The sequence below is a fragment of the Vicia villosa genome, linkage group LG3 (assembly GCF_029867415.1).
Source record: "Vicia villosa cultivar HV-30 ecotype Madison, WI linkage group LG3, Vvil1.0, whole genome shotgun sequence".
NCBI classification, from domain to species: domain Eukaryota; kingdom Viridiplantae; phylum Streptophyta; class Magnoliopsida; order Fabales; family Fabaceae; genus Vicia; species Vicia villosa.
The window spans coordinates 15698990-15714232 of record NC_081182.1 but is presented as its reverse complement, the minus strand read 5'-3'; the positions used below and the strand labels follow the sequence as shown (position 1 = coordinate 15714232).

Genomic DNA, 15243 nt, shown 5'->3' with positions numbered 1-15243 from the left:
AAGGGTGCCTTACACCTTCCCTTTGCATAAATTACCCCCCGAACTCAAAGTTTCTTTTAAAGGTTTTTTCTGTTCTTTTAGCCTTTCTAATATTTGGATAAAATAAAAGTCGGTGGCGACTCATGCTTTCCAAGAAATTTCACGCATAGCTAGTCTAACTATTTACTCACTTATAGATGTATGATCTTTGACACTCGATATCTAACTCGTATCACTATATCCATATAATATGGCACAAAACTTACTATAATGGAAGCTTTATTTGGAATGCTAGTAAATCTACACATTTTACGAACCGCAAATGCTATGTCAAATTCAATACATTACAAAAAATGTATTAGACAACCAATTGCACTTGCATGTTCCAATTGAGCTGAACTCTTTCATCATTCTCTTAAATTTTGACACTAGGATCAAATGGAGTACTTACTTTCTTGAAATGTTAGTGTTTGAACTTATCAAGTATTTTATCAAAATAGTGTGTTTGACAAAGTTCATAACCTCCAGTGTTTCGCTTTGATCCATAAAAGAGTGTTAACTAGTTCAAGATCTTTCATCTTAAATATGGAAGTTTTTCAATAGAGTGTGCTTCACTAAGTTTATAACCTCCATTGTTTCAATTTACTTTGATACCAAAAGGATTGTCAACTAGTCCAAGATCTTCTATCTTGAATATAGAATTTAGAAGGCTTAAATACACTTTTGGTCCTCGTGTTTTTGATCAACTCACAAAAATGCTCCTGACTTTCCAAATCAACAAAATTGGTCCTTACCTCCATTTCCCCTCTTCAAAAATGTTGATGTGGCAAAAAAACACATATGTGGCAGTGCTTATTTGGAAAATCACATTTTAATATTCAATCTCATATTTCATAAAATAAAATAAATGAAAAAAATCTGAAAACTTGATATAACCCTAATCCCTAAATTGGTTCAGAGACGTTGTTTTCATCCCTGTCTTCCTTTAGTTCCACAAGCCAAGCCGTCTTCTTCAGAAATGTTGTTCTCCTCTTCAAATATGTTGCTCTCCATCCTCGTCTTCCTCGTTTTCTCCATCTTCATAAATGTCACAAGCATATTATACGCCGAGTAATAGTTGTGCATCACGAAGAAGACAACTTCATTGCTTCTGTGACCTTGATTCACCTCTCACTACTTTGTGGACTACTAGAAATCATGGGAGGAGGTTTAACGACTATGGGCTATACAAGGTAAATTCAGTTGTTAGTTTGTCTGTGAATGTGTTGTTTGGGAATCTTGGCGTATGTTTAACAATGTCAATCTTGTTTATGAATGCAGTTGCAGGGAAGAAATGGATGCAATTTCTTCAATTGGTACGATGAAGAAATGTCTGTGCGTATAAAGGAGGTTATTTTGTCACTAATGAAGAGAATTGATGAACTTAAGAAGAAGGATAATATGAAGCTGAAAAAAGATGAAGATTTGAAGAAGAAGCTAAAATTTTGCCAAGGATTGGTTGTTGCATCTGTTGTGGTCATCATGGGATTTATCTGTATTGTTACCTTGAAGAATTGAAGGTTGTTATTTAGATGTTCTTGTTTAGGTGTTATGTTTCGTAAGAATTGTTTAGATGTTATGGTCTAGGAAGGATTGTTTAGATGTTCTTGTTTAAGTGTTATATTTAGTAAGAGTTATTTAGATGTTATGGTCTAGGAAGAATTGTTTAGATGTTATTGTTTAGGTGTTATGTTTAGAATTTTTTAGAAGTCTTAGTTTCTAAATCCTGATTTCTAAGACTTGTTACATACCTGAATATGTATTTCGAGTTCTGCTCTTCTCTTCCCTTGACTGTCATGCTCTTCTCTTAATTTGAACTTGTTACAACATTTTGATGGAATGAAGGAAGAAACTTGTTATAAGGAATGAAGAAAGTGTCTTTATGGATTCTATGGATCGTTTTTTGCAAGATGTTAAAATGGTTTAGGGTGTTTGTGAAATGGATTTTAACGTATTAATGAAACGTTAAATTGTTAAAATGTTTTTTCGATAATTAAAAAATAATTATTCTTAATTTTAAAATATATTTTCCAAATAAGCACTGCCATGTATGCGTTTTTTTATCCAAATTAGCGTTTATGAAGGGATGAGAAATGAAGGTAAGAATCAATTTTGTAGATTTGGAAAAGGTAAGACCCATTTAGAAACCTCTTTTTGTTTCTAAAATTTCATTCATCACTTTGCATATAAGCCTTGATTGAACACGTCGGACCCAAAAACTCTCTCTCCATCACTATGCCACGTCACTTCTAATGACATCCTATTTTGAAGGAAAATCATAAGTGATCGCAAATATATAATTGTTAGGATATGTTTTGCACCAGTCTTAAGGCTAAAGCAACAATTGCTAGATTATAATTTGAAATCAGGTTGTGTTTTGTCAAATGTGCTAGCACTAGGACAATTATGTTGGAAAAAAACCGACATGTGTAAAATAAAAGAAATAATCACAACACAAAGATATAACGTCGAAACTCTAATACTAGAGAAAAAACCATGGTCATTGTCAAATGATAATTAGAGAATAACAATATTTAAAAACTTTACAATACATAATATACCGTCACCCATCTACCTAGGCCACCAATAGATCCACACTTCCCTAAGTAAATATTCAGTTATATCTCGCAATATTTTATTACAAGAGTATAAGAGGACAAAAGAAATCAAAAACAAAATTAAAGTATTTTTTATATGTGTGTTTTGTTATGAAGAACTTGAATCCTTTATATAGGCTTGAACTCCCTTTTCCACTACAAGAAATTTGACTTTTAGTGACCGTCAAAAAGCGTAGGTAAATGTTTATTTACCGTAGATAAAACCCAAAATACCTATACCTACGGCGCTTTTTTTCGTGACCTATAATTCGCTATACCTACAGATGTCTTTTGTCACTATAGGCTATAGTTACGGATTTTAAGCCGGTGGTATAATTATTTAGTTATACCTACGACCTTTTTCTGTAGGTATAGACCTTACTAAAGCTTGTGTTTTTTTCTTAAAATTCCGTAGGTATAAATCTTGACGTGAATTCCCTTTTATTAAAATTTTATTATTCTCACATTTAATCGCACTAATATATATTAATATATTGTTGAATGTCAATCTTTGTTATTATATACACACACGTTATTCTAATCAAATTAGAAATTAATCAATTTAATAAATATACTTAAGAAATAAATTGTAACAAAAGTGTGACATGATATATATATATATATATATATATATATATATATATATATATATATATATATATATATATATATATATATATATATATATATAGAGAGAGAGAGAGAGAGAGAGAGAGAGAGAGAGAGAGAGAGAGAGAATTAACTCAAAGTCTTGTAAACTTAAAACTAATGATAGTTGGACTTGGATCATATCAATTCTAGAGTATTTAGAAAATTATACTAACAACAGAAAAAAAGATAGTTTTGTAATTATAAAATAAAGAGCTCCAACTCCAAAACAAATTGTGTGCACTTTATAGCCTATAACTTCTATCTTCAAGTTTTTATCATCATGTCTCCTATACTAGCCTTTAATCTTCACCTACAAGAAATTAAAATAAAAAGATGAATGATAAAACAATTCAACGTAGATAATGACTCCTAAAAATATTAATAACTTTAGTGAGAAGTAATTAATACCATTTTCAATATCTTCATTATTGTTAGGACTAGGAGAGTTCAAATGGTTATGAGCACTAGAAGCATCAGTAACTTGTTGAGCAGCTTGTATTATGTCATTCACATCTTGTCCAGAAAATTTATTCTGAATTAAGGTAAGGACATTTGCTAACAAGCCTTCCATATGCTTAACTCTATCACGTAACTCTTCATTTTCGGACACATAAACCTTTGATTTTTTGGATTTAGTAAACTTGCCCATACATCGCACACGCCCCTTCTTTGCAGCTCCTTGTACATTAGAAAATGTATCACCATTCCAAGGCATAGAACCTTGCATACTTTGGGTTGATTGAGATGGCCCAACCTCATTATTATATTTGTTTAGTTCTTCCTGAAATGTAAAAATATTGTGTCATATTGATTTATACTCAATGTACATGCAATATTATTGTATGTTTAGATGGCGAAAATTATACCAAAATTATACATAGAGATACCCAACAAAAACAGTGACACACAACAACAAAAAAAGATCCACAATACTATGAAACAATAAACTTTTGAAAATAAATAACAAAAAGTGATAATGGAACATATTTAATGATATTTTGTAACTATATTTATACAGCTTCACACATGATCTACAAGCGGTTCTTTCATGTATTAGGATTAAATTATATATATATATAGACGAAAAACTAATAAACAAAAACAGCTCTTGAAATAATAGTAGAATAAATTAGCAAACCTTAGAATACTGATAAAAAGCAAAAGATTTTTATTAGGATAAAACCACTAAACATCTGACAGTGCACGGTTCTCACCGTAAAGGTGTACCATTACCACATTTGAAAACAAAATCAAGTAAGTCACATTTTTTTATTCTAAACAACAACAACAACAAAATAAGATCAATACTTAAACACAATAATTTCATGCAACAAAATAAGGTTCATGTAAACCAGCCTCCTCTTCTCCAAATTCAAACACAAACATGGCTAAAAAAAAATACTAAACAAGCATAAGATCTACTTTTAAAAATCCATAAATCCAAGAAGAAACCAAGTTTTTTTAAAATCTCTTTCAAACTCTCAACAAAGTGTATGGCTCTCCTCTTCATGCTCAAATAAAATGACAAAAAGACATCAACATAACTTTGAAAAGTCATGGATGTGCAAGAACAAATAGAGTCTGAAATCAAACTGTATATGCTTTCAAAGTTTGGTGCATCACTTCATGTAAGAACAAACATACTACATGTAGAAATCATTCCATGGCAAAAACGAAACGAGAAAAGTAAATGGGGTACCGAACCAGAGTTGGACTCGTCGGAGTTTTCGCGTCGGAAATGGCTGTATCGGTGAAACAAGATGAGTTGTTGGATGAAGCTGGCCGGTGTTTGAAGGTGGTGTTGTGTATTTTAACTATGATGAAACATGGTTTTTTGGTTGTTCTTGAGGATGAAGAATAAGGTTTTGGTTATAAAAGTGAGACAGAGTTTATTGGTTCATAGTTCGGTTTTTCATTTTTTACGGGTTGATTGTTGATTCTTTGAAAAAGGCCATATGATGAATTAGAGAGGAAGAAGGAAGTAAGTTGAGTGTATATGCTTTCACGTTTTTCCCTTTTTTTCTCCTTCAGATATGTGATTTTCCATTGGCTATGTAAGAGAATATTGGAGAAGGTGAGGCACTGATTGGTGAGAATCCCCTTCACTTGTTAACACACAAACCAGTAGATATTTACAGGTCCAATATAATCACACAGATCTATACTATAATTATACTACTTACACATATTTACAATTCACACATAAACTATAATTCACATATATAATTACACATACTTGTACTACATTTACACTACTTCACACATAATCTACTGTCATATATACAAACATGTCTCTGTGTAAATAACGCCTGAATTTCAATTTCTTACCTCTTTCTCTTAAAACTCTGCATATCAACAACAAAATAAATGTAAACTTAAATAAGCTTTTATACTATAATAATATTGTTTGGTTAATTATTATTCCGGTAAAGAACCACATTGATATTAGCCCCAAATTGAACACAATTGAAATAAGGTGATTTTCATTTAAAGATTCTGCTATTTGTGATAAATATAAGAGATTATAATGATAGAATATGCTCCAACTATGGCTGGAAGGAAAATAATAGTAAAGGGTGCATGATGTTGCCAAAAGCTTGCAGTACCTGATTGTGTAGATGTCGCTGATGCAGTAGCAATGTCGACGATGTCGACGAACTCAAAGGCTAACAGACTTTGCACATATAAGAGTAGAAAGAAAGCTGAAAAATAAGAGATGAAATAAATAAATTGAAACGAAAGGGGGGAAAATAATCAATGACAACCCAATCACTTGAATCATAAATCCCTTGTATATGTTGTGTAGAAGAAAACTAGTAATAGAGGAATTTATATTTTCTTTTAACTCTCTGTTGCAGATTGTTAGTTTCAGAGAATGAACCCATATAGTACCAGATGGAGAAAGAAAACTAAATCAAACAAAAAATTAATTGAAAACCCTAAATTGATAAACACCTAAATTGATGAACACTAAACTAAGCATAGAAATTAAAAACAGAAACAATCAAAGAAAAAATATAATGTTATGAAAAGGTAAAAAGGGGATTTGTTGTAACAATAAGAGTTTGATGAATTAAGGTTTCAGTTAAAAGAAGAAGGTTTTACCAGTAGCAGCTTTGAGAGAGCTTCCGCGAAAAAGAAATGAGGGAAGATGGAAGGTGAAGCGAAGAAAATAGGGTTTAGATTGGGCGGCTAATGACAAAACGTTTTTCATTTTCGCGCTCTTCATATTAATAATTTATTTTAATTTTTTTCCAGCACTTTTTTTAATTTTTTAATTTTTTTAATTTTTTATTTCACTAATTGATTATCCGTGGGTATAAACCTCCTATACCTACGGCAAATATAGTTGTCACTAAAAACCTCTGTAGGTAAATGTCAAATTTCTTGTAGTGCATTCCTTTATAAAACTAAGCAATGTGAGACTTCTTCAACATGTATATTTTCAACCAACCCCAACAATCTACGCCTTAATGGAAAATAATACATCTACTTTTATTGTCTTCAGTGATAATCACACTACCATAAAGAGTATAGTAATTTAAAGCTACATCAATTTTCACATTGTCTTGACGACAATCATAGTTCAAAAACTATCATACTTTACCATAAAGAATATATTTCACTCGAACGTAAACCACTCCGAAAATTTCACATTGTCATCCCCTGAAATCATATACTCTATCATGAAGAACATGTTTCACTTAAAGCCAAACCACTATGAGAATTTCATATGTCATTAATCAGGCTAAAAAATTTATGATAAAACTTTTATGATGGCAGGAAGCTCTTCAACCATAGACATAATCTCACACATTGTGCAATCTTGATTGTATCAACACATCGTTTACTTGAAATTTTCACATGTCAAAAATAATTCTTCCATCAATTTTCTCGAGCGCGAACTCCCCAACGAAAATTGTGACTATAGTTCGATAACTTATTCACAACATCGCTATTTTTATTCTAACCTGGAAGATCAAACAAAGTTGCAACTAGACCATACTAAGAACTCGTATACATAGATCGTACCAAAATGCTCTAATGCCCGTTGTTGGAAAAAAAACTGACATAGAGAAAATAAAAGAACCCGATCACAACACAAGGACATGAGATGGAAACTCAAAAATTGAAGAAAAAAACCACGGTTGTTGTCAAATGACAACCAAATAATAACATTATGTAAAAATTGTGACAACACATAATATACCTTCAACCACCATATATGGATCCCTACCAGTACACTCATGCCTCCAAATCAAATATTTAACTATAACTCACAGGACTATAACACAAGAGTATAAGAAAATCAAAAAAGTCAAATACAAGCTTAAAGTGTTTTTGACTGATGCATTTTATAATGAAGAACTTGAATCTTTCATATAGCATTAGACTTCCTCTTCATTTTTATAAAATTTAGTGATGTGAGACTTTTTCAACATGTACATTCATGCACCACACACATTAAAATCATGCATTATTTACGGTTTTTTCTTTACCCACCTCCTTATGGGGGTCACCCCCAGCGAAAATCCCATTTTACCCCTGCTTCGGAAATGCATTTCCGAAATATTTTTTTTTCTAAATTTTTTCAGACTTCGGAAGTGCATTTCCGAAAAAATCCCAAAAATTGGGATTTTGATTAATTCGGAGATGCATCTCCGAAAAAAAAAATCTAAAAATTCCAAAAATTAATTTTAGGATATGAATTAATTTATATATTATAAATTTGATATAATTTATGAGTAATAAATAATAATAATTATATATTTTGATATAATTTATTAGTTATGAATAATAATTATTATATATTTCTATTCTGATTCATATTTTAAAATTTAAAATAATTTTAATTAAAAAATTAAAATAATTTCACTTACAAAATGAGTTATAATTTTTTATTTATATATTTATAATAATCATTATGTATTTATAAAAAAAATTAAAAAAATGAGTGTTTTAATTTATATATTTATATAATAATTATAATTATTATTATATATTTATAAAAATTATTATATATTTATATATTTATATAATAATTATTATATATTAATTATAAATATATTTATATATTTATATAATAATTATAAAAATTAAAAAAATGAGTGTTTTAATTTATAATAATTATTATATATTTATATATTTATATATTAATTATTATATATTTATATATTTCACTTACAAAATTAATAATTATTATTATATATTTATATATTTCTATTCTGATTCATAATTAAAAATGAGATAATTTTTTATTTAGTTTAAAAAAATTAAAAAAAGATTTTGTCTTAATTTTATTTAATGAATAAATTTTATATTTAATTCTATATAATTCAAATTTTACTTATGGAATTAAAATGTTTTTGATTTATATAAGTTAGTAAAATAATTTTTAACTTTCAAATAGTTTAGGATGTTTTGATTCACCTTAATTTTATTGATTCACCCTCATTTTATTGATTCAACTTGATTTTATACCTATTAATTGTATTGATTCACCTTGATTTTAATTTTTTAATAATTATTAATTATTTCGGAAGTGTATATCCGAAACATTTCAAGACCAATTTGGTCTTAGAATATTTCGGAAATTCATTTTCGAATTCCTCCAAGGGGGGTGCGTTCGGAGATGAACTTCCGAAAACACCACATTTTCTGAAAAGTAACTTTATTTCGGAGATGCATCTCCGAAATTAATATTTTATATTAAAAAAAACACGTTTTCGGAGATACATTTCCGAAAACACCTTTTTTAACAAAAAAAGTACCTTTTCGGAAATGAATTTCCGAAACAAGGGGTAGTGTGGTAAATTCACCAGGTGTGGGCAAGAAGGTTAGGAGGTGGGTGAAGAAATTTTCATATTTTTTTTAAATTTTTACAAAACAAAAAGGTGTTTTATTTTGTCTTTTTAATATACGTGTAGCTTAAGGCAAAATCAATAATTTTATTTATGGATACAACTAATTGACTTGGTCATCTTTGATAATTTTAGAAAATTTCTTTACCCACCTCCCTATGGGGGTCATCCCCTGCGAAAACTCAATTTTACCCCGCTTCGGAAATGTATTTTCGAAATATTTTTTTTTCAAAATTTTTTCAGACTTCGGAAGTGCATTTCCGAAAAAATCCCAAAAATTGGGATTTTGACAAATTCGGAGATGCATCTCCGAAACAACAAAAAAAAAAATCTAAAAAAATCCCAAAAATTAATTTTATGATATTAATTAATTCATATATCATAAATTTGATATAATTTATGAGTAATGAATAATAATAATTATATATTTTGATATAATTTATGAGTTATGAATAATAATAATTATATATTTCTATTCTGAATCATATTTTAAAATTTAAAATAATTTTAATTAAAATAATTTCACTTACAAAATAAGTTATAATTTTTTATTTATATATTTATAATAATTATTATATATTTACAAAAAAATTTAAAAAAATGAGTGTTTTAATTTATATATTTATATATTTATATAATAATTATAATAATTATCATATATTTATAAAAATTATTATATATTTATATATTTATATAATAATTATTATATATTAATTATAAATATATTTATATATTTATATAATAATTAAAAAAATAGTGTTTTAATTTATAATAATTATTATATTATTATATATTTATATAATAATTATTATATATTTATATATTTCACTTATAAAATTAATAATTATTATTATATATTTATATATTTCTATTCTGATTCATAATTAAAAATGAGTTATAAATTTTTATTTAATTTAAAAAAATTAAAAAAAGATTTTGTCTTAATTTTATTTAAAGAATAAATTTTATATTTAATTCTAAATAATCAAAATTTAATTATGAAATTAAAATGTTTTTGATTTATATAAGTTAGTAAAATAATTTTTAACTTTAAAATTGTTTAGGAAATTTTGATTCACCTTGATTTTATTGATTCACCTTCATTTTATTGATTCACCTTGATTTTATACCTATTAATTGTATTGATTCACTTTGATTTTAATTTTTTAATAATTATTGAATTCTTTCGGAAGTGTATATCCGAAACATTAATTCCAAGACCAATTTGGTCTTGGAATATTTCGGATATGCATCTCCGAACACACCCCGCTTTCCCAAAAAGGAGATTTTTCGGAAATGCATCTCCGAAAACTCAAAAAAGGAGGTGTTTTCGGAAATGCATCTCCGAAAACACATTTTTTTCGTGTTTTCGGAAGTGCACTTCCGAAATCACCCTTTTTTTCAGAAAAAAGTGATTTCAGAGATGCATTTCCGAAATATAGGGGCATTCTGGGAATTTCGCCAGGGGTGGTCAAGAAGGTTAGGAGGTCTATTAAGAAATTTCCTTATAGTACGTGGACACTGAAAATAAATTTGTTGATATTACTACAAAATTGTTGTCTGCAGAACCTTTCTAAAAGATACGTAAAAAAATTGAGAATCTTAAATTCTTTTTGCTTTGAATAACATTGATCTCTATTTCATTTTGCTACATATTTTCTATTCAAAATAACTTTTCAATATTCACTAAATTTCCCCCCCAACAAATCAAATAGTTTTCGTGCATCATATAACCGTAGTATTATATAAAGTTATGTAGTTATCGTGTGTCTACTTTTTTTCATTTCCAATCCTATACAGTCTACCAAATGTCTACTCTCTTATCCATGTCCAAGCATATTTCCTTTTTTTCAAAAATGTTGGTATTTAAGACAAAATAATGCGATATACCAAATTTATCAATGTCCAAGCATGTTTCTTTTATCGATCTCCAAGCATATTTCCTTTTTTTAAAAAATGTTGGTATATAAGACAAAATAATGCAACATATATAAACTAATTTTTCTTTTAAAACTCTTCTTAAATGGTGAAAATGAGGCAAATTAATTGCAATATATATAAATTAGATTTTCTTTTGAAACTCTTCTGAAATGGTAGTTTTGATAAAAATTAATTGCAATATATAAAAACAAGTTTTTCTATCACGTAACAAATTAAACTCTATTTATTTCTTCAAATAACAATCAATTGGTCACATTAATTAACTTAATTTTATCAAAATATATTTTTCTCACGCAAAGCCACCTTAATTATTTCCTTTTTTCAATTAAGGAAATCATTGGTGTTATAAATTGGAGTATTACGAAGCCAAATATATTCAATATTACCAAACAATATTATCGATAATTAAGAAGAAGAAAAAAAAAAACAGTGTTATGGCAAAATCCAGTGCTTCAGTTGTTCTAGCTGTCCTTGTTGTAGCATTATTTCTGCATGGCTATAATGCCGCTGACATTGTAGAAAGAGCTAATCAACCTAAGAAAGGTACATAATATACATGAAATTTAAATTTATTCTTATTTTTTAGCTTTGTAATTGTGTGCATTGTTTCCATGATTGCAGCAGGACTAGACGGAATGATACATTGCTTTGCTGAAGTATGTGCTTATTATAACTGCTCCGAATTCTGTAGTTCAAGAGGCTACCCAAGAGGTGGTTGTTTAGGAGACTCAAGAATGTGTTGTTGCAGGGACTATTAAATGATATATGTTTGATAACTCTACATTTTCAATATAATTGTATGTACAAGTATATCAACAAAATAATCTTTAAGGTTTTTATTAAAATAAGCTGAAAAGCCACTATTGTAAGTTCAATTACCATGTAATTTCCTATATATTAAGAATGGCCCGTAATAAAATAAAATACCCTTGCCCTTATATGACAAGTAATTGGATATATTATTATTATTATTATTATTATTATTATTATTATTATTATTATTATTATTATTATTATTATTATTATTATTATTTTATATATATATATATATATATATATATATATATATATATATATATATATATATATATATATATATATATATATATATATATATATATATATATATATATATATATATATATATCCACTACAAAAGCTTAAAATATGTATAAGGTGATCTCAGCTAGACAAGCTAGACAGACATATAAAGGAAGCAGCTGAAATGAAAAACAACTCAAAAATTTATTTTGAAAAAAATTCAAAACAAAGGATGTACGAAAACGGTATAACTTAAAACTTTTCATGGTAGCACACTTTACAACAAAATGGTAACGTGGAGCTTAAAAATTTGTGATTTAGAAGAATTAAAATGGACTATGATAAGTAGGATGAATTTACCTAAATATTTTTGGATGGATGAGATTAATATCACCTGACACAACTTAAACAAGATGGTCATTAAACCTATCTTAGAAAAGACCTCGTATAACTTATTTAAGGGTAGAAAGTCAAATAAAGTTTTTGTCTGTAAATTTTTTATTTTGAATAATAGTAAAAATAAGTTAAATAAATTTGATGCTAAAGAATGTTTAAACACACACGCATTAATTTTCGTTGTATATCTTGGATGTGGAAAATTTAATTGCTTTGATAGTTTGTATTTTTTTTAGGTTCTTAAAGATCTTATTCATAAGGGTTTATTTGTTAAGTCTGGGTTTGATTAGATCTAGTCTACAAATTCATCTATTTGGTGATTAATCTTTATAATTTATAATGTTACATTGTTTAATAAATTGATCTAAAAAAGTTCAAAATTTTCCATTTAAATTAAGGTGCTTGATATCCAAATTGGCACCTCACCATTATTGTCTTGTAATTTTTTAATCACTATGTACAATACTTTCAATTGCAAAAAACTCTTTCAAACGATTTTATCAATTTAGCTTCCGCATAAAGAACTTTATTTTTTATGGTTAAGAAATGTCATAAGTGCATTATAAAAAGATTTTTTCTTTACCCACCTCCCTATGGGGTCACCTCCAGCGAAATCCCCAACTTACCCCTGCTTCGGAGATGAATCTCCAAAGTAATTTTTTTTTTAGATTCTTTTAGACTTCGGAAATGCATTTCCGAAAACACCAAAAAATTGGTGTTTTCGGAGATGCATTTCCGAAATGCATGAAAATTCAGTTATTTTTTACAATCAGGTAAGAAAACCATTACAGGACAAAAATTGTAATCGCATTGATAGTAAATTGGGAAGTCTCTTAATTATTCACCATTACAGGACAAAAATTGTAATCGCATTGATAGTAAATTGGGAAGTCTCTTAAATGATAGTAAATGTAGAACGAGTTGTAATCAACCTGATTTGAAATTTCGAAGTGCCTTTTATTTCTCCCCCACCACTCTCAGACGGTTACCTTCTAAGAAATGTGGTAACACTTTCCTACTTAAAAGCCTGCTCTCTCACCCATTTTTCTTCCAATCACATCCAAAATCATTTTCGATCTTTACTCTTTTTTTTCTCTACTCACACATTTTCTCTCTCTAGTAACCGCTTTCATCACAATGTCTCGCCGCGGTCGAGGAAACCATCTCGAAAATTGCCGGAGTCAACCATCTCCTGCACATTCTCAACAATCATCCGTCAATGCTGCAGGATCAGGCCGTGGTAGTGGTGGCCGTGGCTCTCGCGGTGGACGTACCGCCGGTTCTTCCTCCTCCGGACATCCACCTCCTCCGTCATATGCTTCGCCATCGGTCACCCCTAGTCCTACTCCTACATATGTTGCAGCTCTGGTTCTTCGTCCACCTGTTGCAGTGCCATTCGTTCCATCTATTGCAGCGCCAGTTGTTACTCCATCTGTTGCTGCGCCGGATGCTTCCTCGAGTTCGGCTCCAATTTCCATTGAGAGCCTGACTGCCGAAGTTAAACAGAAGGCTACTCTAGAGTCGGCTCCGTCGTCTCAGAAGGCGGTTAGGTTCCCTAACCGACCTGGTTACGGTCAATTGGGAAGGAAAATTCAAGTTTGTGCTAATCATAATGAGTTGCGAGTGGCTGGTAAGGATCTACACCACTATGATGTAAGTATAGTTTGCTCATAAGTTTTTTGAACTTTAAGTGTATAGGTTTTGTTGTTGTTTATTATGTTGGTAAGTTACAATGTGGTATGGATTTCTAGAGGATCGGGACTTTCTAACCTGTTGCAGCGTCTCCTCCATCGTCTTTCTAACCTCATTCTTTTATCATCAGGATCGGGACTTTTCAAATTCCCACTCATATGAGAGTCACTCGGGTTAAACTTGACTAAAGCACGCTTCATATATATGAATGTACTAGTACTCATTAACTGTACTCATACAGTATCCTACAAGATATTTTACAACATGTTTAAATGATAACAGCTGTGTTAACAAAATGGCAACAATTTCTACACCTCTTGGTAAAAACAATGGATGAATAATCATAACAAACCCTAAATTAGGTGTATTTTCCCATTAGGGTTTCATGATCATGAGAGTAATGTGAGGGTTTCATGATAGGGTTTCATGATCATGAGAGTAATGGGAGTGGAATGTAAGAACAAAAAAACAGTAAAAGTAAAGAAAGTGTAATTACCGGGAATATGAAAAGGAGGAGGTAGGTGAACAATGGTTGGGTTTGGTTCAGTGATGTTGAGTTCAAAGATCGGGGGCCGACGTTATCAAAATGTTGACTCATCCTCACCTACCCGTGTTTAACAATATGTAACTTTAATCTTATGTAATGTGATCGATGTAATCTTCATCCGATTAAATAAAGTGAATCGTTCTTGTTTGTTATTTTTCTTCTGTCCAGACCTTATTTCGGAAGTGCATTTCCGAATTCCTCCAAGGGGGTGAATTCGGAGATGCACTTCCGAATACACCAATTTTCTGAAAAACAACTTTATTTCGGAGAAGCATCTCCGAAATCAATATTTTTCATTAAAATATTCACCTTTTCGGAGATGCATTTCCGAAAACATTTTTTTTAAATAAAAGTACGTTTTCGGAAATGAACTTCCGAAACAAGGGGTACTTTTGTAAATTCACCAGAGGTGACCAAGAAGGTTAGGAGGTGGGTAAAGAAATTTCCTTATAAAAATATACAACTCAGTTAATCTCATACCTTTCAAACCAGAGCCACC

The 15243-nt window shown here is 29.4% G+C and overlaps 2 protein-coding genes across 2 annotated transcripts; one reads left to right on the top strand and one right to left on the bottom strand.

Annotated features, from left to right (window-relative positions):
- The first annotated feature begins 1064 nt into the window (after nucleotides 1-1064).
- LOC131657625 (uncharacterized) lies at nucleotides 1065-1536 on the top strand. Its single transcript, XM_058927000.1, has 2 exons — nucleotides 1065-1211; nucleotides 1300-1536. Exons 1-2 carry the CDS (start codon nucleotides 1065-1067, stop codon nucleotides 1534-1536), a joined length of 384 nt encoding a protein of 127 aa, XP_058782983.1.
- A 2029-nt stretch (nucleotides 1537-3565) lies between these two features.
- Nucleotides 3566-3993, bottom strand: LOC131657624 (uncharacterized). The gene is made up of 2 exons (XM_058926999.1): nucleotides 3675-3993; nucleotides 3566-3576 (listed from the first exon to the last, which is right to left on the bottom strand). The coding sequence occupies exons 1-2, from the start codon at nucleotides 3991-3993 to the stop codon at nucleotides 3566-3568; spliced, it is 330 nt and encodes a 109-aa protein (XP_058782982.1).
- Between the last annotated feature and the right edge of the window lie 11250 nt (nucleotides 3994-15243).

Excerpts from the sequence above, each read along its gene's own strand:
- LOC131657625 (XM_058927000.1), top strand. The coding sequence starts at position 1,065 with ATGTCACAAGCATATTATACGCCGAGTAATAGTTGTGCATCACGAAGA. Across the intron at positions 1,212-1,299 it reads ACGACTATGGGCTATACAAG|TTGCAGGGAAGAAATGGATG; the intron begins GTAAATTCAGTT and ends TTATGAATGCAG.
- LOC131657624 (XM_058926999.1), bottom strand. The coding sequence starts at position 3,993 with ATGCAAGGTTCTATGCCTTGGAATGGTGATACATTTTCTAATGTACAA.